The sequence below is a fragment of the Gavialis gangeticus genome, unplaced genomic scaffold (genome assembly GCF_001723915.1).
Source record: "Gavialis gangeticus isolate Ggan-Ray unplaced genomic scaffold, GavGan_comp1, whole genome shotgun sequence".
Classification (NCBI taxonomy): domain Eukaryota; kingdom Metazoa; phylum Chordata; order Crocodylia; family Gavialidae; genus Gavialis; species Gavialis gangeticus.
The window spans coordinates 953,449-975,988 of NW_017729029.1; the positions used below are offsets into that span (position 1 = coordinate 953,449).

At 45.3% G+C, this 22,540-nt stretch overlaps 1 protein-coding gene across 1 annotated transcript in view; it reads left to right on the forward strand.

The window, feature by feature from the left end:
• HEPH (hephaestin) overlaps nucleotides 1-21,067 on the forward strand; it is a 33,523-nt gene extending 12,456 nt beyond the window's left edge. The window contains exons 8-21 of the mRNA XM_019521092.1: nucleotides 719-858; nucleotides 2,022-2,153; nucleotides 2,770-2,981; nucleotides 4,355-4,505; nucleotides 4,843-5,055; nucleotides 7,654-7,867; nucleotides 8,505-8,644; nucleotides 10,254-10,385; nucleotides 11,346-11,452; nucleotides 13,018-13,237; nucleotides 15,811-15,950; nucleotides 17,442-17,604; nucleotides 18,697-18,729; nucleotides 19,674-21,067. Coding sequence (XP_019376637.1) covers nucleotides 719-858; nucleotides 2,022-2,153; nucleotides 2,770-2,981; nucleotides 4,355-4,505; nucleotides 4,843-5,055; nucleotides 7,654-7,867; nucleotides 8,505-8,644; nucleotides 10,254-10,385; nucleotides 11,346-11,452; nucleotides 13,018-13,237; nucleotides 15,811-15,950; nucleotides 17,442-17,604; nucleotides 18,697-18,729; nucleotides 19,674-19,915 — 2,239 coding nt within the window. The 3' untranslated portion in view covers nucleotides 19,916-21,067. The remainder of the gene's footprint in view (nucleotides 1-718; nucleotides 859-2,021; nucleotides 2,154-2,769; nucleotides 2,982-4,354; nucleotides 4,506-4,842; nucleotides 5,056-7,653; nucleotides 7,868-8,504; nucleotides 8,645-10,253; nucleotides 10,386-11,345; nucleotides 11,453-13,017; nucleotides 13,238-15,810; nucleotides 15,951-17,441; nucleotides 17,605-18,696; nucleotides 18,730-19,673) is intronic.
• The last annotated feature ends 1,473 nt before the right edge of the window (nucleotides 21,068-22,540 follow it).

Consider the following 22,540-nt stretch of genomic DNA (forward strand, 5'->3'; position numbering starts at 1 on the left):
GGGGCTGTGCACCTCCTGGGTTAGACGGAGGCCCTGCATTCTGGCTAGGAACCTACATGAGCGGTCAGACCTGGCTGACTGCTCTTCCCAGCAGATGTCTGGAAAGTTCAGGTCACCCATGATGACCACGTCTTTGACCTAATTACCTTCGTGAGCTGACTTAAGAATTCCTGGTCTAGCTCTTCCCCTTGGTTGGGTGGTCTGTAGTAGACCCCCACCATTAAGTCTCTTTCCCCTTGACTGCCTTGTATTCTAACCCAGAGCACTTCAGTGTGCCCCTCCTCTGACTCTGTGCTACTTGATGAGGATATGTATTCCTCCTTAATGTAGACTGCCACACCCCTGCCTTTCCTCCCTGTCCTGTCCCTCCTGTACAGCCTATAGCCCTTGATATTCACTGCCCAGTCATGCATTGGGTCCCACCACATTTCAGTGGGACATCTTTCACACCAAATGGATATCATGAGAGCTGGCATCTGAATGGTGCTTTCTGCTTTCAGAACATGTGCAAATAGAAATCAATAAATTCTCTCACCCACTCCTAGGAAGTCCATAAATTCAAAAACCCATTTTACAGAGGAGGAGAAACTGAACTATAAAGAAGTTGAGTGACATGCTTCCACAAGTCAAGAGTGCAGGCTTTCTCTGTCACTACCATTATGTTGGGGCCCAGAGAACTTATTTGTAAAATCATGTGAAATTTCTTCTCTGTGTTCAGCCCTGCTGAGCAGTTCTTCAAGCGGAGCCCCAGTCGGATTGGGGGAACTTACTGGAAGGCCAGATACACGGAATACACTGATGCAACTTTCCGGGTGGAAAAAGAGCGGTTGAAAGAAGAGAAGCATCTTGGGATACTTGGTAGGACCTGCCTGGAAAAAATAACCCCTTTTTCAACACTAGGTAGAGCAGGGGTGTCAAACATATATGCTGTGGGTCAGAATCAACTCATGGAGCCACTTTGTCTGGTCTGATTGCAGGGCACAAGAAGTTAGGGGGTATGATGAGGGATGTGGCCTGCTGCAGAATCTGGGGCCCTTGGGATAAAACTGTCAGCATCAGGAGGGAAATCAAGGGCTGATGCAGACCCGGTCACCCTCTGGCTGCTTCACCACTGCCATGACCCTACCTCCTTGGCTGTTGGCCCTACCACTGTAGCTCAGGGCAAGCAGCAGGAGCTGGAACCATGCTTTGCCAGAGCCAGAACTGCTGCTGCTACTGCTGCGTGCCCCAAGCCAAAACCACTATGCCTGGACTGGCTTCAGCCTGCAAGGAGCACTGCAGTTCTGATCCAGCCCAGGGCACAAGATGAGTCTGATGCCCCTGAGCTGGAGCAATGTATCAGCAATGCCAATTGGCTGGCATTGTCCTGTAATTTGTAGAAGCAGTAACTTCTGAAAAGAAAGTGTTCCCTTCATAATATCAACTATAGCTATTTCAGCATAAGAGAGTAGGGTGAGTGTTTTTTTTAAATTTGGGAGATCAATATTATTGGTGGTGGTGAGGGATATACTAGGAATATGACAAATAGACAATCATAGATTAGATTGATAGCTTCTCTGGGGCTCGTGCTCATGGAAGCTTTTTAAGCATTGGTCAAAGGAGACTAAAGGCCTTATCCCATCCCATTGAAGCAAATGGACTTTTGGTCATTGATTTAAAGTAGGGTCAGGAAGTGGTGAGTAGTAGTAGAGAGGAAGAGTAGGGACTACCACAGGATGGGGAGCTCTCCCTCTCCTTTACTTTAGTCCCAGATGTTAGGACCTGGAAAATCCTTAGCTGAAGCCTCTCAGACAAACTTTTACCTTTTAAATAGCTTCTACCCACCCCTTGCCATCTCCACCTTGATGCCAACAAGTGAGCAAGCCTACCTGGCCCAGGTAAAAACAGAGGAGCAGTTCTGTCAAGCCCTACATTCTGTCCCTGTAAACTCTGTATAGAAACAGCCACTGATTTCCTGCTTTGCCCATTATTGTTGCCCCTCTGTCATCCCATCCACTCACTCACTCTGTTTCTCTCTGCAGGTCCAGTGATAAAAGCTGAAGTGGGAGACACCATCTTGGTGATATTTGCTAACAAAGCCTCCTGGCCCTTCAGCATTCAGCCCCATGGAGTACTTTATGGGAAGGAATGGGAAGGAGCTATCTATCACAATGGTTTGTTACTCCCATACCATCTAAACTAATGCAATGGCAGCCCCAGCATTGTGGTTTCACAGTGCAGCTACTCTGTGTCATATGCGCACACTCTCAGAATTCACCAGCTGAACAGGGCTGGGCATGCTCAGGAACTAGGGGCTGCTGCAGGAGGTAGTACTAGTGTTTCAATAAGGGATGCTCTTCCTGTTGACTTATCACTGAACCAGAACCTTAGCATGGTGCCAGAAGCAGAGAAATACCAGAGGTTGTAATTTTTGGATGAGATAAAAGCCAGGTCCCACCTATTTCTAACCACAAGCACAGGAGAGTATGTAGTGTGCTCCAACTTGAATAGTCATAGTTCTACTACCTACATTCTCCTGAGGATTTAACTGGATTTATTTCTTTATTTTGTGCCACTTGGCCCACCACTGCCATGACACTTTCCATAAACTTGTCCACAGTTGTATGTACAATAATACATGCTTCTGTCTCTGCTGTACTTTTGACACTCTTATAACAGCTGCTACATTCTACCCCAGCTGCTTTCATAGTAAGTAAAGCAAATCTCAGTCTGAATACAGCTGATAAAGTGTTACAAAGCTTACGTACCATCTTTTCTTGTGTTTTATAGGCCTGTCGTGGAATGGAGTCTCTGTTAAACCTCTCCATAATTTCACATATCGCTGGACAGTACCACAGCATGTTGGACCCACAGCCAGTGACCCTCCTTGCTTAACCTGGATGTACTCCTCTGCTGTGAATCCCTTCAGAGACACTAACTCAGGCTTAGTTGGCCCCCTGTTGATCTGCAAACCTGGAACTCTGACTGACAACAACAAACAGGTATTGTCTACTCCCCTGTTGCAGTAGTTCAGGATCTTTGTCTTCTTAAGAAGAAATAACTGGAGAAATGAGGCCTTAGTCCAGTGGTTTGCAGCCTTTTTAGAATCAAGGCACTCCCCATTAGACTCGATGCACCTCTCAGAAAATGCTGGGTCTAGTTTTCACTTGTTTTTTGCCTACAGAAAAACAATAGACTAATTTTTCAGTTGCAAAGAACTCAGAAAGACCACAACAGGTCAGAATGTTTTTACCACTATGAATTACTATTTGAAGTCTTGGTTTATCTTGTGGCTCATGTTTGCGTACCTAACAGTGCTAACATTGTGTACCATCCCACAGCACCCTTGAAAGGATCTGAAGGCACCCCAGGGTGCTGTGGCACACTGATTATAAATCAGTGCCTTAGTCCAAGTGACACATGAATCAAAATGTGTGCAGGAAGGAAGCCAAAAGCAGGAAACAAAGCAGCAAGGGCAGAGAGGGGTGCTTGTTCAGTCATGCCAGAACAGCTTCATGCATCAAGTTGTCTTTTGGGAGAAGCTAGAGCACTTGAACCAGCTTGACTCTGGGCTTTAAAGGAAATCTTTATCATTTTGTCAAAGTAATGGGCTAGATTCATCTTTGGTGTGATTCTGCTGACAATTACAGGGTTACACTGAGGATATATTTGTCTTGCTATTTGTGGGCATAATCCTTTACAAATTCTTCTTCTTATAAAATGGTAGCGTCAGAATGATGTTGTAGTCATGATGGTCCAGGAATTATGTGAGAGGCAAGGAATTCTTAGGGTGGTACTTTTTGTTGGACCAATTGCATGGTTAAACTTTATTCCAACAATTATATTGACAATGATTGCAAGTTACACACACACATTTTTGTTACAGTATTTCATATAGTCCCATTTTTGCTGAAATAAGTGCAGGTTTTGCTTAAATGAGAGAACATTTTGTGTTTCAAGCGGACATAGTGTCTACTCAAAATTCAGCCCATTTTTAAACAAAAAAAGTATGGAAAAACAGGTGACCTTCTGGAGGCTTGGAACATAAAAATAGGTGAACTCCTATGGAGGATGAGGATTTTCTCTTGGAATTTCACAAAACAAATATGCATCACATTGGCATAGAGCTAGGAAGGCAGTCAAATGGTAACAATAACTATTCTGAGATAACTTATGGGTAGATAAGATTCCATGAAGGTTCCATGTAGGAGTAAGGGGACAACCCTTTGGCCCTGCAGGGGATGAAATCAAGTGGCCATGTTAAGAGATGAAAAACACAGAACTTGCCATGTGCAAAGTAATCTGTATTTTACAAGCTAATGGTTGACCCAACTGTTTTAAAAAGTAATGATGATGATGATTATTATTATAACAGAAAGGGATCGACAAGGAATTTTACCTTCTCTTCAGTGTGTTTGATGAGAATCTCAGCTGGTATTTAAATGCAAACATAAAGTACCATTTGAAAGTGGAAGAGGCCTCTGTAGAAAAGAATGAAGCTTTCAAGGAGTCCAACAGAATGCATGGTATGGCACTGCTCTTTCTTATACAGGGTCTGTCACTATCTAAAACTTATTGCTAAAAAATGGAATTGCCAAATGCTGCACTGACACCTAGATATGCAACAGCTGGGCACCAAAAATATGCCGTGAGTAAAGGCAGAGCATAGATAAGGGGATCTGAGGACCCATTTTGCCCAGAAAGCATGTCTGAAGCTGATATGGAGTGGATGGCAGATGAGCTTTTATGAGGAATGCACTGCCATCTGCAATTCCCATGTTCTCCTTCTCTTTGGGAGCATGTGAACGAAGGTGCTCTTATGGCCAATTTGTAACTATCTGGGTATTATTTTTTCTCTTGCAGCCATTAATGGATTTATGTTCTCTAACATGCCCAAGCTGGAGGTATGTAAAGGAGACACTGTAGCCTGGCACCTGATGGGCCTGGGAACTCAGGCAGACATTCATGGAGCAGTGTTCCAGGGAAATACCTTTCAAATGAATGGGATGAGAAGAGGTACAGCCAATCTCTTCCCTCACACATTTGCCACTGCCTTCATGCAGCCTGATAACAAAGGTAAATATCTATACAACTGAGAAGTATTTGTTCTCCTGCCCTGATTTGGCTAGATGTGGTATCATGGTTACAGGGCAAGCTATGCTGCAGACCCTTTTTAGTCCTTCTGAAGTAAACTTCTCAGGTGACAGGCCTGATTTCCTCTGCTCACTCCAACTGCAGCTGTGTAGTTCTACTGCTCATAAGCTGAATATCTGAGCCACAGTCCTACTGCTTTATAAATGTATAAACCCAGCTGACTTAACAGGTATTGTTACCTGTAAGCCCCTTTTCTTCCAGGAGCCCAGGATAGAATAGGTGGGCAGTGACACAGAAACGCCTTGTTCAAAATGGAGTGGTATTTACTGATATGGGGTCAGGGGCTGAAGACAGGAGGGGAATCTTACTTCACCCATCTGGAGTACCTGAAAAACCATTAACGCCTACTTTTGTAACACTCTCATTTTCACCTTAACACTACATCACAAAAAGTGGCAAGAACCCCTCTACCTTTTGCATTAATGTTTTTTCAAGGACTCACGCAGGGTGAAAAAGGATCACACTTAGGTGCCTATGTCTACTTTGGCATCTAATAAGTGGAATAGGATAAGGCCATAAGAGTCCTATGCACATCTTGTCCTAGCAAAATATAACCAAGTTGCCCTTAGCTCAGGTTGCTCCAGCTTTTTTAAGATGCCCTTTTATAAGTCTGATGGGTAGTTTCCATCACCTTGGACCCTGACTCTCTCTCTTAGTCAATCTATCTTCCACCCCTTTTTGAATGGTGAATCATTTCACTTTTCAGTGTCTTACTAAAACAGCTTTGTAACTGCTGGCAGTGGGCAGATGCCTTCATTATAACTTATAAATTGATTATGGTGTCCAAGCCTTTGCTGAGATACTTGTAATCTAGGCCACTGTGGGTGCATATACATGTTCATTAATGCACAGTAGTTACTGGTATCCAGGTTGTAGCCATATTGGTCTAGAGGAAAAGGCAATCAGGACTCATAGTAAAGATGATATCTTTTATTAGACCAACAAGATTTTTGCAATTTTTTTTTTAATTGCAAGCTCATGACCAGCTATGAACTGACTGTCCAGAGGAGTTTTCCTTCTATTGACTCCTCTGTGCAATCCTATGAAATATGAACTTTCATTTCTACCCAGGAGAACTTTTACAATCTTTTCTCCAATGCCCGATGAAGGTTGTTTGTGCCTGGAAGCTTGCATTTAAAGACATTTTTTTGCAAAAATCTTGTTGGTCTATTTGACAGGGTGCCTGAAGCACCCTGCCATGAGCAGAGTCAAAAAAAAAGAAAAAAAGAAAAACTTACCTCATGGAGCCGAAGGAGCCACAGTGAACCCTGCCACGATCGGGACAAGCTGGGGAGCCGGTTGGGGCCGCAGAAGGTCAAAGGCTGCCATGGCAGACCCTGCTGCTGAAATACAAACACTGGAAAAGCAAAGCGGCACAGGAGGAGAACAAAAAAAGGGAAAGTAACACACCAGGCAGTAAAGAGGGAACAGCTGGCTCAGGCAGGCAGCCAATAGGGAATGGCCATGATGGACCCAGCTGGAGAGTGGGAGATTTAAGGGATGCCAAGGAAGTGGCCTGGGCAAGGAAGGAAGGAGGAAGAAATCTGAGCAGAGAAAGTGAGAAAGGAAGAAGCCCAGTGAAGAAAGGAGAACGTATAGTGGGCCAGAGGGTAAGTATTGGCCCTGTGGCTTACCTGGCAAGGTCCAACTGAGACTTGGAGATGGCAAGGAGGCTTGAGCAGCCAGTGAGTCTGATCCCAGGGGGTGAAGGGAACCACTCCAGCGATAGCTGCCTTGGGAGCCATTCAGGAAAGAAAGGGACAAGCAGCCACATAGACAGAGACCTCAGTTAAAATCCTTCGGGTTAAGACAGTAAAGAATCGTAGTGGCAGTCAACATTGCCCAGAACTTCGGGTGTGGTGACGGCAGGGTATGGGGATGGTGGAGCCCTGCAAAGAGCCGCAGAAACTTTGAGTCCATAACTGATCTCAGTAGTGTCCAGACTCATCTCCCAGACATTCAAGGTGTGGCAGGCAGTCTACAACAACAGGATACTACTGTTCCAGCCAAGAGGCGATGTGACTCTAGGTGGCGAGGGAAGCCCCCTTACAGTCTAATAAAAGACATTATCTCTGCTACGAGTCTTGATTGCCAGTAGTTACTGTGCATTTACTTTAGTAGTTGCTTAATGAAGTACTAGCGAAATGTGCAGTAACTACAGTTACTGTGCAGTAGCTCCACAGTTTTTTTTGTGATGTTTACTGCACAGTAGTTTAACAACACTGTGCAGTAGTATATTAGCATGGTTTTTGACCAGCACGCTACTGTGCAGTGTTATTAGGCTACTGTGCAGTAAGTGTCTCTTGTAGACACATCCTGTTTTGCCCTTCCTGCTTGGTTCCTCATAAAACCTTGTGATCTCATCCCATAGCAATGAATGCATCACAACTAAACAAACATACAGAGGTATGCACAGTTCTCATAAAAATAACATGGATGTGGCCCAGTTTTCTCACAGAATGAGAGAAATGCTGGCTGAGATTCTTTACAGCTGATCTCTTTGTCCATGCTGCCCTCTAGGGAATTTTGAGATCTATTGCCAAACAGCCAACCACTATCAGTCTGGGATGAGGGAGCAGTACTTTGTTTCTGAATGCGGCAAAAAGATTCCTGCTCTTGCCCAGCACTATGAAGGAGTGAGGACATACTACATCATGGCAGAGGAGGTGGAGTGGGATTATGCACCAGATCGTAGCTGGGAGCTGAAACGACACAACAACCCTGAGAAGGAAAGGTAGAGCTGGAACTTAGGGAGAGGCTGCATGTTCTTCAGACAGTGCTTCCTGATAAAGCTTTATACAACCACTTCAAAAGGGAGACTAGCATTTCCAAACCTGGCTGAATGCTTGTGTTGGAGCAAGGGACCTCCCGATCCTTTGCACCTCTGAGCTAAATCCCTGAATTTGTGGTTTTGGTGTCTAAATTTTTGGTCTTGTTTTTCCTCCCTGCTTATAGCATCTCCTTGCATACTTATATCTGAGAGGGGAATCCTGTATTCTCAATCAGTGCCATAATGGGTGCCCCACGGAGGCTGCCCACTGCAGCCAGCTGATATAGTGCTTCTATAATGCAGACATCCATCCACTGTAGAGTAGAATAATGTCCGCCAAACTCAATTCATGTCAGCCAGGGAGCAGCTACTCAGTCATGAGGTACCAAAGTAACTTTAGATCATGATCAACCAAAAGCAGTTTCCAACTGGTAGTCCTAGAGCCAACCCTCAGAGCCATTCTGCTCTCTCCCATGGCCTCAGAGATGAAAGCAAGATATTTAAAGGTGAAACCTATTCAGTTAATGGAGCTTTCACAGTAAATGCTCTTCATTCATGCATTTAAAGTAGCATTAAAGTAACAGTATTCTACATTTTGCAGCTATGGCAACATATTTCTAAGCAATGAGAATGGACTCCTTGGCTCTAAATACAAGAAAGCAGTTTACAGGGAGTACACTGATGGGACATTCAAGATACTCAAGAACAGGAGCAGTGATGATGAGCATTTAGGGATCTTGGGTAAGAAAATGTGCAAGTGGTACATCTTTCAGGCACAGTGGGGACAGACATTCAGAAAGCCTGAGCCTGAATTGATTCAATTTTTGCAACTTAGTCTAACCTGCCTAGGTTGAACTGGTTTGCAAGTGTACAGACATTCCCTCTGAACTGAGGAAATGCAGGCACATGACTTCAGTGGCACAGGCTAGAAGCCAGGGGGCACTAGAACAGCCATCCATTCCCTTGACAGTTCTGAGCTGAGGGGGGTCATGGCCAGTCCTCAGCAGGATGCTCTGATTAGGGAGCGGTTTAAACCCCCAGCCTGGCCTGCACAGTCCCAGGCTTTTCTCTGCTCATTGGTCAAGGGGCAGCCCCCAGTTAACACTCTGTGGCAAAAGAGGGGTATGGTGTGCATGCATCTGTTGATGATACTGAGCTTTTCAGTCTCCCTCTCCCTGCTTCTTCACACTGTCTGCAGCAAACCTGACAGGCAAAGGAGCCAGGAGGAAGCTGATAACACAGTGTTTAGCAGCCCGTCAAGAAAACAAAAGCCTCTCTCATTAGTTCAAGCTCTTCTTAAACAGCTTTTTCCAAGGAAGGAATGAGGGGTATTACCAGCTGTCCTGTTGTTTAGCTCCAAAAAGCCCTAAGCAGACACTGTCCTGTCTGCCTTTGTTTTGTCTGCCTTTGTCCTGTCCCAGTGAAATTGGAGACACACAAACACACACATACCTCTCAGCATTAGCTAGCATGCCACATGCCTAGGGTTCATGTGGGAGGTGAGAAGGAGGGGCAGGAATCTCTGTTTGAGCAGTGAGTGGTGAGGTGGGGAGGCCAGGGGGGAGTCAGGCAAACCCTGCTGTGCCTACAGTCTCTGCTGGAGCTCTGGCTAGGGAGCAGAAGGGCGGGGCCAGCCCTGTTCTCTGGAGCAGACAGCCCAGCCCAGCCCAGGACTGCAAAGCAACACTCATAACTGTTCCCCCCCATGTATAAAATGGGAGCAAACTTAACTGTTTCAAAGTTTCCTGAAAACTGCACATGGAAATCTCTAAGTCTTAAAGAAACTTCTCAGTTCAGCATTATTGAAGAGGGCACCAAGCACTACAAAGCAGTAGAACAAACACTGATGGCCAATGAGGGTCCAGAGAGGCCTCAGTTCCCCCATCTCCATCCAGTATAGCACAAGCAATGTGAAGTGATGAGCTATATAAAATAGCATATCACTCTGATTTAGGTACAGTCACAGATGCCAGCCAACTTATACTGAGTTCTTCTTAACCCAATGGGAGGAGTGGAGGCAAGAGGGAGAGGAGGGGCTGTATGTGGGTGATGAAGACGTCTTTTCCTTTGCATTACAGTAGTGCTTAGTGATCAGGCTCCATTTGATTTCTGAACCAATGCAGAAATGCATTCCTTGGCCAGGAGTCAGCCTAAGTTTTTAAGTTCATCTTAAATCTGTGTTTACATATAATTTGTTGGGGGAAAATATGATGATGAAGAATTCCCCTCCCATCTCCAAATTAAAGTGATATCAGTAGCTGATAAAGAGAAGGGCAGTTATTTGGCCATCCTGGGCAGCCTTGCAAATGTCACCTTTTCAGGCCTCAAAATATGTTCTTCCTGTCTCAAGGTCCTTTTATCTGGGCAGAAGTTGGAGATGTCCTCAATATTGTGTTTAAGAACAGTGCTACCCACCCATACTCCATTCATGCACATGGAGTACTGGAAAAGAATGATGGACAGCTGGAAGCTACAATGCCTGGTGAGTCTGTGGCCACTTCTCAGTTGCCTGGGCTAACTTATGTACATGCTGATGATGATGCCTTCTCCTCTCCTGGATATTTTTTTTTCAGTAGGTTCATGTGTGTGTCTTTTTTCTTTAATGTGATAACATTTAGGGTCAAATATTCACTTTCAGGGTGTTTTTTCTTTTCATCAAATGTGTTGGATTGGCAGCTTTGGAGAGTAACATTCTCTTTTTACCCACAGAATAAGTGGGGCGCAAGTTTCTTCACAGCTCCCCACCCCTTTTATGTCCCCACACCCTAAGGGTGTGTTTGTTGGTGTAAGAAGGGTATTCAGTGTTCATCATCCAGTCAGTCCCTTGCCACCCTGCTTCACAAAGGGACCCGTGAGTGCCAGTTAGCTGGGACATTATCCTGCATACTGTGGATTGCTGTTTGCTAGAAAATGGGCTGAGACCAATAACACATTTCCATGCATAGCTATCAGAGACAGTAGTGTAACTGATGAGGCTGATATGGATGTGGGAGGGAGGGGATGGGGAGGGCATCAAAACTGCCACCATTGCATTGGCAGCTGATTGTGCCACCCTGATCTATGCTGTGGCAGCCTGGCACTATACATTGTGGGTTCCCTAGGCACTGTCCTATTACACCTGTGATCAGGGAACATAACTTTAGGTTGCTACCGATTTGGCTTTAATCTGCTTTGGTGATTTGTGTCCTGACTACTTTGCCCCCTTGAAACAACAGCCTCTCAATCAGAGCCCCAATTTCTAAAATAAAAAATAAACAACTTGAACTTGAGTAAGTGGCAAATACCTCCTTAACTGTACCCTATGGCTTCCAAAAGTGACCCATGTCTCATCTGAAATGAAGGTAGCCAGAGTATGCCCTGACAGCAGCTAGTCCTGTCCCATGATTGGAACTGCTGGGTGCTACCACAATGAGGATAATAATGCTACTTCTTTGGCTCCCAGGTGAAATTGTAACATACCGCTGGGACATCCCGGAAAGGTCTGGCCCAGGATCCAATGATTCTGCCTGTGTTTCTTGGATCTACTACTCCATGGTAGACCCTGTAAAGGTAAAATAATGTTGGAACTTCAAAATAAATAAGCTAGGGATGATAAAGGCCTGTAATATTGTCTAGAGCAGCATTTCTCAACCCATGGGTCGCAATCCAAAAGTGGGTCACCAGAATATTTCAAAGAGTCGTGAGCTGCAGTAGGGCAGAGGTGCCCACCCCTTCCAGTGGAGGAGAACTGCATGGCCGGGCTGGTGGCACCAGGGCCAGTGCCCGTGCTAGCAGCTGCTTGTAGGGCAGGAGGAACCATGACCAGGTTGCCTGGTGCAGTGTGGCAGCCCAGCCCAGGGCAGGCGGGATACCACAGACCTCTCCTCCTCCTTCCTCCAGCCCATGCCAGGGCTGGACTCACTCTGCTACCACCTACATGATCCAGAGCTGCCGCAACCACCATGCTCTGGCCCAAGTGGCACAGGGGCAAATGGGGAGGGGGGGCTGCCAGCAGGGGGCTGCAGATTGGGAGCATGGCCCAGGGAGGGAGGAGACTGGGGGTTGGGCACCAGCATGGCCAGGGGTGTGGGTTGGGACAGGCTGTGGATCTTTACAAATGGGTCCCGGTAGGAAAAAGATTGAGAACCACTGGTCTAGAGCATTCAGAAACAATGCAGACTTGTTCCATCACAGATAGATTTTAATTCAGAATAGAATGCCCCGTGTGACAGAGCTCCTAGGGAGGGAATCCCACAGGCTAATAGGTCTCACTGTTGGGGATTTTATCCTGATGTTAAGCATAAATTTTCTCTTTCTCAACTTCATATGTCAGAAAAGAATTTCTCCTTCTGCTCAGTGTTCGTACTCTTCACATATTTCCAGAGTGGTATCACATGTCCCATTTAATAATGGCTTTGCCTGGCTAAGTAACCAAGGCTAAATTGGAATAGACAGAAATCATTCATGCAACCTAGATAATTCAGGAAGTTCTGAACACTTTTTTCATTTACTGCGTAACGATTTATCTAAAAGAGAATATACAAAGCCCCTAATCTTCAAACTACTTAGCAAATCCTGTCTGTAGAAAATTTCATTCAGACACAGAGATGAGACCATTTGATTCTCATCCTCAGACCCAAATTCTTGTTCAGCCAGGGTACTGAATGGAAAAAAATACTTCATTAATGTCATTATGTCTTTTGATTTGCCTACATAAAGGGAAGTATCTTTAACTCTGCTGAGGGTCCTAGGAGCCCTCCCACAATCTCCTGCAGATTGTGGAAAGGTCAGCCACAGTTTTGGTTCGTATTAGTGCTCCCAAGGTCAAAAATCACCTCAAAAGAGAGGCAGAGGGGATAAGGCTACTTTGGTCTTCCTGACAGACATGGCTAGGTATGGAACATGTACCTGTTCAAAGACCCCCCTGCACTCTCATTGGTTGCTCATTGCACCCATTTCAAGGTGGTGACTAACTGCTAGGCCCAGGCTCTCCAAGCGTTTGTGTTTTATGGATAGTATTGATTAAACATTTTGTGCAAGGGGTGCTGGGAGCAGTTAGCAGGCTGCTGCAGCATAGTGGAGCAGAACCAAGGGTGAGAGAAATATACCTCAGGTTTCCTTCTCGTTCTTATTAGGATATGCACAGTGGCCTGATTGGCCCCCTAAAGGTCTGCCGAAAAGGAATACTGCACCCTAATGGGAAAAGGAAGGACATGAACAAGGAGTTTGCTCTCCTCTTCCTGGTTTTTGATGAAAATCAGTCCTGGTATCTGGAGGAAAATGTGGAAACTCATGGAGATCAGAGAAAGATCAACCTGGAGGATGAACGATTTATAGAGAGCAATAAATTGCACGGTGGGTGATATTTTTCTTGGAGGCATTAGAAGGTCCCAGGCAGAGCAGTCCTTGCAACTTTTACACCCTCAAACTGCAAAGAGGAAAGGACTGGAAGAAACCTGTCCATGAGTTACATCTTCCTCTGGTTCCATTACCAGAGTGAGGGATCCAGGTGGGAGAAATTTGCATTTACATTTAGGAACATGAGACTGGAAGGGGCACCCCAGGCCATCAAGTCTAGTCCCTTGCATTTGCAGGTATCTGTTTTTCCAAAATTGTTTACAAGAACATCTGCCCTATTTTCTCTCACTCACCCCAGTCACAGAGCACTTTATTAATAACCCTGAATGTAGCAGAGGTGAGGAGCAGAGCAAACAAGGGCACTGCCAATACCTCAGACCTTGCAGTGGCAGGAAATATATTATGTTAAAATATGTACTCTTGTACAACTGTATTGTTGATATGTGTAACTTTAGACTGTTAATTGCTTCAGATGGATAGACGGACCCCTTAAAGGCGATTCCTGATTCCTGCTGAGAACCTTCAAACTTCCTTTGGCATTACAGATGCTGAGCACTTCAGAATCCAACCCTATATGTGGCATTTGTTATTATTAGGGTATTTATTGATCACTGTGCTGCCTAGGAAACAGCTGATTATGGTCCTCTCTGTAAAAGAGAGGCAATGGAAATATGCATGCCGGTGAGGTTAATTGTTGATACATCTGTGCCACTCATTGCTGGAAATACAGTACAACATGGAATTAACATGTCAGATTAATTTCACTCTACCCATCTCAGCACTGTTAGTGTATATTACATTTCAGACTAATTGACCTGAGCCATGTGATCAGTCCTTTTAGCTGATTACAGTAATGATACATTTGCATCAGTAGCATGAAGATTTTCCATAATGTCATTTTACAGCAGTCCTTCCTTCCCCTTAGGTTTACCATATTTCTAGTCTGATAAAAGAGGAAACGGAGGAATTTGGAGAATCAGCAATTCGGAGGAATTTGGAGAATCAGCAATTCAGCCATAGACACAGCTTTAAATGTTTTTTCTACATACCTCCAGGTACCAGGCGCAGCTTATGAATGCTGTGATGCTGGCGTAAATGGAGCGTCCCACAGGAGCACAGGGGGGGCCCCTGCATGCTCAGAGGCGAACATAGAAGTGGACTGGAAGTACTTCCGGTCCACTTCTGGGTCCGCCAGGAAGCACTTCTGAGTCCCTCTGGCTTGGTGACTGGCTGACCCCGGGTGCCCCCCAGACCCAGGAGGCACCAGTTGCCAAGCCGGTAGGTGGGGGTGGGGAGAGGGGCCCTGCATACTCCCTGGCAGACCCAGAAGTGGACTGGAAGTGCTCCTAGTCCACTTCCAGGTCTGCTGATGAGTGTGCTGGGGAGCCCCCCGTGCTTCTGTGGGACACTCCATTTGCCCCAGCATCACAGCATTCATGAACCACCTGTTACCTAGAGGTATGTAGAAAAAACATTTAAAGCTGTGACTATGTCCGAATCTCTGAACCTTTCCAAATCTCTCCAAATTGATTCAGAGGGTTCCGATTTGATTCAGAAAGATTAAAGGTTCTCCTGATTCAATTTGAATTTGGAGATTTGGCCGCTGAATTGGATTGAATCTCCGCTGAATCAAATCAGGGACCGAAGCTTTGCACTGCCTTAATTAGCACCTGATTAGCACCTACGAGTAATGTGTGTGACATGCAGAATGATAGAATTAACCCATTGATGGGGACCTGTGTTGTTTACATTGTTCAATAGGAATATAAGCCAAGTATTTAAATAGTGTATGACAGCAATGAGGCTGTAAGGACTGTGTTTACAGGCCCTCATCTTAAAAGGTATTGAGCTGTGCTTGTTGACTTCAGCTTCTGGAAGTGGTCTGTTCTTAGGAGGATTCTGAAATAATCTAAAATGAGCTATTGCCCCACTTTGTGAACACGGAGACACCCTTTTGACTTTCTTAGGCCTCAGTTAAGCTATCCAAGAACTGGATACAGTACCTGAGTTGAAGAGGGTGGGGAAGTGATAAAACCGTTGGAAGAATCTCATACTTGAAAAGACAAATGGCTGATGTGTATCACTGTAGTTGAATTTTGAAGTACTGAATCAGCCTTGCCTGCTTCTTTCCTGCTATGGCACAAGGGTACTCAACCCCTGGCCCACAGCCCAGATCTCGGCTGTGGAGCCATGCCAGCTGGCCTGCAGGGTTTCCCAAGGGTTCCTAAATTTTGTAGTAGGGGAGTGCTGGCACTGTTGATTGCTGCTTCCCTGCTGCCAAATTTATGGACACATTATTCAGCCCTGTGGGCTGGATAATGTGGCTTTGTGCACCAGATCGTGCTAGCACATGGCTGAGACAGGCTGGCATGCAGCTGGATTAGGATAGTGTGGGATTGGGCTCACAAACTGATCCCATGCACCAACCCTGTGTGGAACCCAGCTTATGGTCTGAACTCACTCATCTGGCTTGCAGAGCCAAAAAGTTGGTCACTGCTGCTATAGCACAGAGTACCTATTATTTGACTACCTAACCTTTCCGTTCTCTCAACCTATTTTTTGCACTGCAGCCATAAATGGTAGGGTCTACGCAAACCTGCCTGGGCTGACTATGTACCAAAGAGACTGGGTGAGCTGGTACCTACTGGGAATGGGCCAAGAGATTGATGTGCACACCATCCATTTTCATGCCGAAAGCTTCATACACAGGGTGAGAATCTTCTGATGCTTTCAGAGGGAAGGATGATGCTGGGTGGGCATCATTGCATGCATTTGATCCTGATTAATGTCAGCCAGCTGGGTATGATGACAGCCATTTCACATAATCAGCAGTTGAGAAGATTTTACATGCCCTAAGCAGTCAAAATGGATCCCACAGTGCTGATATCCCTAGCTCAGCCATCTCAAGATCTGCTTTTGGTAGGTTACTCTCCTCCTTTTAGAACTCTGGAGTTGCTCTTTCTAACACAGACACTATGGTTAGCTCCAAAGTCATCTAGAGTCAGACAGATCCTACTGACTGTACAATGCTTCTTGTTATTCTAAGCCAGTGGTGCTCAATAGGCCTGTGCGAGTAAGCAGCTATTCGATCTGGCTTCAGAGCTGGCAGCTTCGGATGCCAGCGATTTGATCTGGGGCTCCGGATCGGGTTCCCGCTTTGATCTGACCCAAGAACCCCCCTGCACCTATCTGCTTGACAGTTGGCAGGCTTTGTGACCACAGCAGGGGCTAGCAGGCCTGCAGCTTTCACCCTGCTGCACCTTAACACATGCAGTGTCACCCATGTCACGAGTTTTGCTTGTCCGCAGCTTGAGTGCAGTTCCACCCTAACCCCTGCACCTATCTCCTTGAAACTTTGCAGGCATCATGGCCTCAGCAGGGGCCACCACCCCTGCAGTTTTCATCCTCCTGTGGTGTAACACATACATGTGACATGAGTTTTGCTTTCAAGAATTTGGGGTGCAGTTCCTCCCAAACCCCTATACCGATCTTCTTGAAACTTGGTAAACTTCATGCACTCAGAAGAGGCTACCATCCCTGCAAGTTTCATTTAAATCAGACAAAAATTAGCAAACTTATAGGTATTTCATTGATTCCCCATTATACCCTATGGCTGGATCTCTGAGGCGGCTCCGAAGCTTTTCCAAAACGGTTTGGAAGCTCCGAACCACTTTGGAAAGCCTAACTAAGCCAGTGCTTTGATCCAGACACGCTGTTTCAGATGCCAAAGTATCCGAAGCTTCTCCAGATCTGAAGAACGGTCCGAAGCCTTGCACAGTCCTGGTGCTCAAACTCCACTGAATAAGTGGCATGGGGCCAGTCCGCAGGCCAGATCCCATGGGTGGGCTTGGTCTGCAGGACTAATCTTATGTAGGTTTGGTACATGGAGCTGGCCTGTGGGTGATCCAGCAGGTCAGCCTGGCCCCATGCACTGGATCCAACTGCAGAGTGACTCCCTGTATTGGCGCATGGGGTTGTATTATGCAGCCTGCGGGCCCCCCCATGGGTCTGGAAATTTTGCAGCAGGGGAGCAGTGGCAGCATTAATTTCTGGGTTTCAGAAGCTGCAGCAATTAGTGCAGTCACTGCTCCCCACTACCAAATTTGGCCTGCAGGTCAGAGGTTGAACATAACTGCTTTTAGCTAAAGTTCTCCAAAGGCACATGGAACATTGCTAACATCCCCCCATTCCCTTCTGGCAGTACGGCAAGATGCACAGAGCTGATGTTGAGAGTCTGTTTCCTGGGACCTTTGTAATGGTGGAGATGCTGGTTGGGAACCCTGGGACTTGGCTGCTTCATTGCCATGTTTCAGATCATATCCACGCTGGTATGGAAATACTCTTCCATGTCTTACACAAACCAGGTAAGGTAGAAACACCTATCGCTCAGCAGTCGTCATCATCATCCTAAATACTATGAGAAACTTCCAAATATTAATACCAGCATTTATGTAGCCCTTCAAATGGGTCAGCATCTATCAACTAATCAATCATTAAGTAGTTAAATAAAGTATTAACTTGGGTTCTGCCTGCTTACACTGTAATCATTGTATATGGGCTAAGAAACAAGTTGGTGTCAAAGTTTATACAGCCCAGGATATTACTATTAGGTTTGTATTATTTCCTGTCTTGGAAGCATTGCCCTGCGATTGTCTCATTTTGCTTACTACAGAGAGTACTAGCTGTAGCACAAACAAGCATTTTGAGGCTCTAGGTCTCATCACAAAGCATTAGAAGCCACTCTGAGACAAGTGATACTTCATGGCACTTTTGTGTCCTGCTCTTCAAAAGGTTATCAGAAGATTGTGTATATCAGTTAAGCCTGAGTTGTACTCTTGGGTAGGCTTGCACTCACCTGGGAGTGTAAGGGTGCTTTTGGATGGAAGAGAGATCAGCAGGGTGGGTGGGAGCCTCCATAACAAAGAATCTAGTAAACTCTGAAAAGAAAACAGTTTACTGGGATTTAAGTGTTAGGGCCCAAACCGGAAGCTGGGAAGCAGCCTAAAGCAACACATGACTGTCACCATCAGCAAGGATTAGAGAACAGAGCTTTAGGGGTAAATTTTGAAGCCCCATCAAGCCAGCTTCTTTTCTGCAGGCACAACTCCTGCACTGAACTGAGGACATAGCATGGACCTAACTCTATGTCCTCTAATGCTAGCCACTGTTCAAAATTGGGTCTTAGAAATTGTCCTTGCTGTCTAAGTTATTTTCTAAGCAGATGCTGGGGCTGGATGAAAGCTGGCTTCTAGCACCTTCCATTAGCCCTTTGTGTGAGGAGGCTGGGCATTACGTCCTTTGCATGCCTGTTGAATGCCATGCATGCTGACCAGCATGCCTTTCTAAAACCATGTAACCAGGCTAGTTAACAATCACCTGTCATAAACTCCACTTTTTTGTACTTTTCTTTCCTGCACAACATAACAATCCCTCACTCATTTTTCATTTCTTTTCAGACCCAGTGGCAAAAGTCAAAGAAGCTGGAGGAGGTATGCTTTATTATTATAATACAACCTCAACAACTTCCTCGAGATCAGAATACAGGAGAGGAGATATAACCTTCACTGGAGCAGGATTAATAGGAATAAGCAGTTAATTTTATACCAGTCTCAAACACTCATAACATTAACTGGCACAAAAGCTCTAGTCTGTGGTTGTCATTCACACAGATACCTTTGCTTCTAGAAAAGGTTTCCACATCCTTGCAAAACACAAAAGAGAACTCACAATGGTAGGGAGCTAAAGATCTTTAATGGTTCATCACGGTCATTTCTGATCAAGTCACTGCAAGGACACAGTGGTTTGGAAGAGCAGAACTGAAGTGAGGAGTGAGCCTAGGGTGTTAGGGTTTACCATATCAGTTCTAGAAGCAGGATGAGGACGCTGGCAGCAGGTGAAGCTGTGAAGTGCTTTTGCATACTTACTACATAGCAGTGAGTAGGAGTCAAAACCCGGTTTTACTCCTGGCTCTGCCACTAACTTACTGAGCAAGTTACTTTACCTCTCATCATAAAAGCCTTTCTGTGCTTCTCTGCTGTTTTATGCCTCCCTCCCCAGCACAGCACGGCACAGAACCAGCTGGGGTCTATTGCCACCTTCTGGGTTTTCAGGACATCTGCCCTGATGTGTATCTGTGCTTCAGTTATCCCTGTGTTACTTGCCCAAAGACTTGTGTGTGATTCAGTGAATGGAGGTTGGCAAAGGACATTGGGGTTCTTGAATGGAAGGCTAAATTATTGCTCCCCCTGGAGAATCTCTACAAGACCCAGCCAATAAAAGAGCTGTGGGACTGGACAGTGGTTGGTTTGACTTCCCATAGAGGTGGGTCTTTCTCTCCACCAACTCCCCTCTTTCCACATTTCTCTGACCCCTTAAATTGTCATATTTCTTCCCCCTCCCCCAACTGTCACCTTTTCCATTTGTTTGCTTTCAGTGACAACTCCTCCAGATAATGAGTCAAACAATTTCAATATGTTTGGATATCAGCTGGATCCAGGGCAAGTGCAAACCACAATCATCATTCTGACCATTGCAGGAATTGTGCTGTTCCTCACTGCCAGCTTCCTGCTGGGAGTGATCATCCGCCTTGAGAGGCAAAAAAAATTAAGACGCAACAAGAGATCCATACTGGATGACAGCTTCAAACTCATGTCTCAACATAATCAAGTGATTTAGCAGCTATGAAAAGCCTTAATCCCATACCTGGAGCATAGTTTAGAACATCTTTGCCAGGAAGGACTGTGGGGTATCATTTCAAACATTAGCAAGTGACCCACCTTGGAAAGCCAAACAAGGAGCTCTGCAGCCCTGATTTCTCCCCTGCACTCATCAGTGCCTTGCTAAGAGAAAGTGTTCCCATGGAAGATCTTTGAACCCATTCAGCTAGTGGAGGAGAAGTAGCAAAGACACAAAGATTTCTGTAGTGCATTTCTGTTCCTGAAGAAGACACAATGATGAACCAGGTTCACTTGATCTAATTGTCTTCCCCAACTGAAGAACTCTTCCACAGAATTCCACCTTCACTCCACTGCTAGAGCTGGGTTGGCCACTGTCTTCTTAAGGATCACAAGCCTGACTGAACTGAACTCAAATAACCTAAACTAAACAAGAATTGCTGATATCTGAAAGTAAGATGAAAATGCAGGGGAGAAGGCATTTTCATTAGATTTGATTCCTCTATTTTTATGAGCAGTGAGGCAAATGCACATACTATGTACAATGAGTACATCTATACTAGATCCCTGCTTCTGCTAGGAGCCCAAGCTTCCAGCCAACTAATCCACCTATTCACGTATGGCAAACCTGGATAAGTGGTGATGGGGGCACTCCTGGGTATTCTTCCATTGCTGCTATCAGATTCTGACTGAATTTTAGAATTTGCTGCAGAAGGATACCTCTCAAAGTGCTTCACTGCCATGTTCCTTGGTTTGACACTTGGAAGCAAGAGTGGGAGACCCTGGCAGTGGTGGAGACATGGTAGAGACGTATTCAATGGTATAGTGTCTGAACGACTCCATTTAGGAGCATAACAATGGCTGTGCCTCAGCCATCAGCACTGCTGACATATCACTGTGCATATAAGTACCTCAGGGAAAATGCTTCAACTCATGCTTCCAGAGCTTCGGTATACATGATTGTGGGGAAATAAAGCTTTTACAAGTGCTGTCAAATGCCTTGACAGTTCCCAATCTGTAAGTGGAAATTAAAGTGCAATATATAAGTGTTTATACAGTTCTCAGGACAATGGTGAGCTGATATGCTGTGAAACTGTGATTTGATTCTCTTTTTCCACTTTGCGTGAAATATATATTATTTTATTTAACCTAACCTGGAGCTTGATTGTGTCAGAGTTCTGCTGCGAGGGATCTCTTGACCTTTGAGTCGAGCATATACAATAAAGTGGGGTGTTTGCCCTAATCCTGACAGGTTGCCAGAGAAACACTCAGACCAGCCTGACTGTATCACAAGTAAAGCCTGAAGACTCTGAAGAGAGGTACAAGTTTTCAAGCACCATCTGAGTTTATTGAGAACAACCTCATTTATCATGGATGCTTCCTGTGGTAAGTGAGGCTTGAGACAGGGTGGGCCTAAGATTAAGAGATTTCCTTAAGTGTTGAAAGTGGCACTTGCAAGTCTATTTAGCAGTTAAGTAGGGAAGGTGAAAAGCAGCTGCCCTGCTTTCTGGAGCACTTCTTGATAAAAGTGAAGAATAGGTATTAGAAATGGAAATGCCTCTTTAAGTCAGTGCCTCCCTTCCTTGGCTAATGATAAGTTATTCTTTGTGAGGCATTCTGTGGTATAGTACAGGTATTAGCAAAGCAGTTGTACCCCATGTCCTGCTGCTCTCAACTGCGCCTCAGTTCTACCCCTCAGGGGCTGCCTTTGGGGTGAAAAGACAACCTCATGGCACTTCAGTGTTTCTTCTGAGACTGTCCACCAGGATCCAAAGGCTGGCTTTGGTGTGGCCTTGGGTTACTCGCAACTAAATGCAGGCACCACAGCCATTTCATACAGGGCACTAAACAGTTATTAGTATTAAAAGCTTTAATTCCATACTGGGCCAGTTGTATAAATGAGCTACCAACTTCTTTCTTCCATTACCACTGCTCTGAGCACTCAGACCCCAGGTATCCCCTATTAGCACATACATTTTCCTGGTATGGAAGTGACAACCATACAGAATCCCATTGGCCAACTGTGGACATGCTCCTATTTTCATATTTCTGCCTTTGTCTAAACAGGGGAAAAGAAATATTCTCTCATGAGTGGCTGTTTGAGGCAATTAAGGCACAGCCAACTAAATGGATCTAATGACAGGAAATTGCTGTTGACCAACTGTTCGCAAACTCTGGCAGATTGCGCACCAGTTCAAAATGATACAACCTTAAGTACCACCCACAAATTTTTCAGGTCAATCTTAAGTACCACCAGGAAACTTTGTCATATAAAAGTAATTATAATAAATCTTTTAACGTGTACTACTGACAGGTTGTCTGCCACAGGGGCACAATGTAGAAGAGCCAGTAGGCCTGGTGTCGTGTAGAGTAAGAAACAGAGGGCCTTGAGCCCGAGCAGATTAGAGAGCTAGAGTCTTGGAGTCCTGCCCTGCTTAGTTGGTTTTGATTGACAGACCTAGCTAGAGAGAGGGGGATAAGCCCTCAGCTGAGACCCCAACATAAAGAGAAAATTATAAAACATCTGCGAGGCATGGGGCATGTCAAAGGGAGGTAGGAGCAGGCATTTTGCCCTTAAAGCAGCAGCTCATTATTCTACAGGTGGTGATCCTAGAGCAGGCAGTTA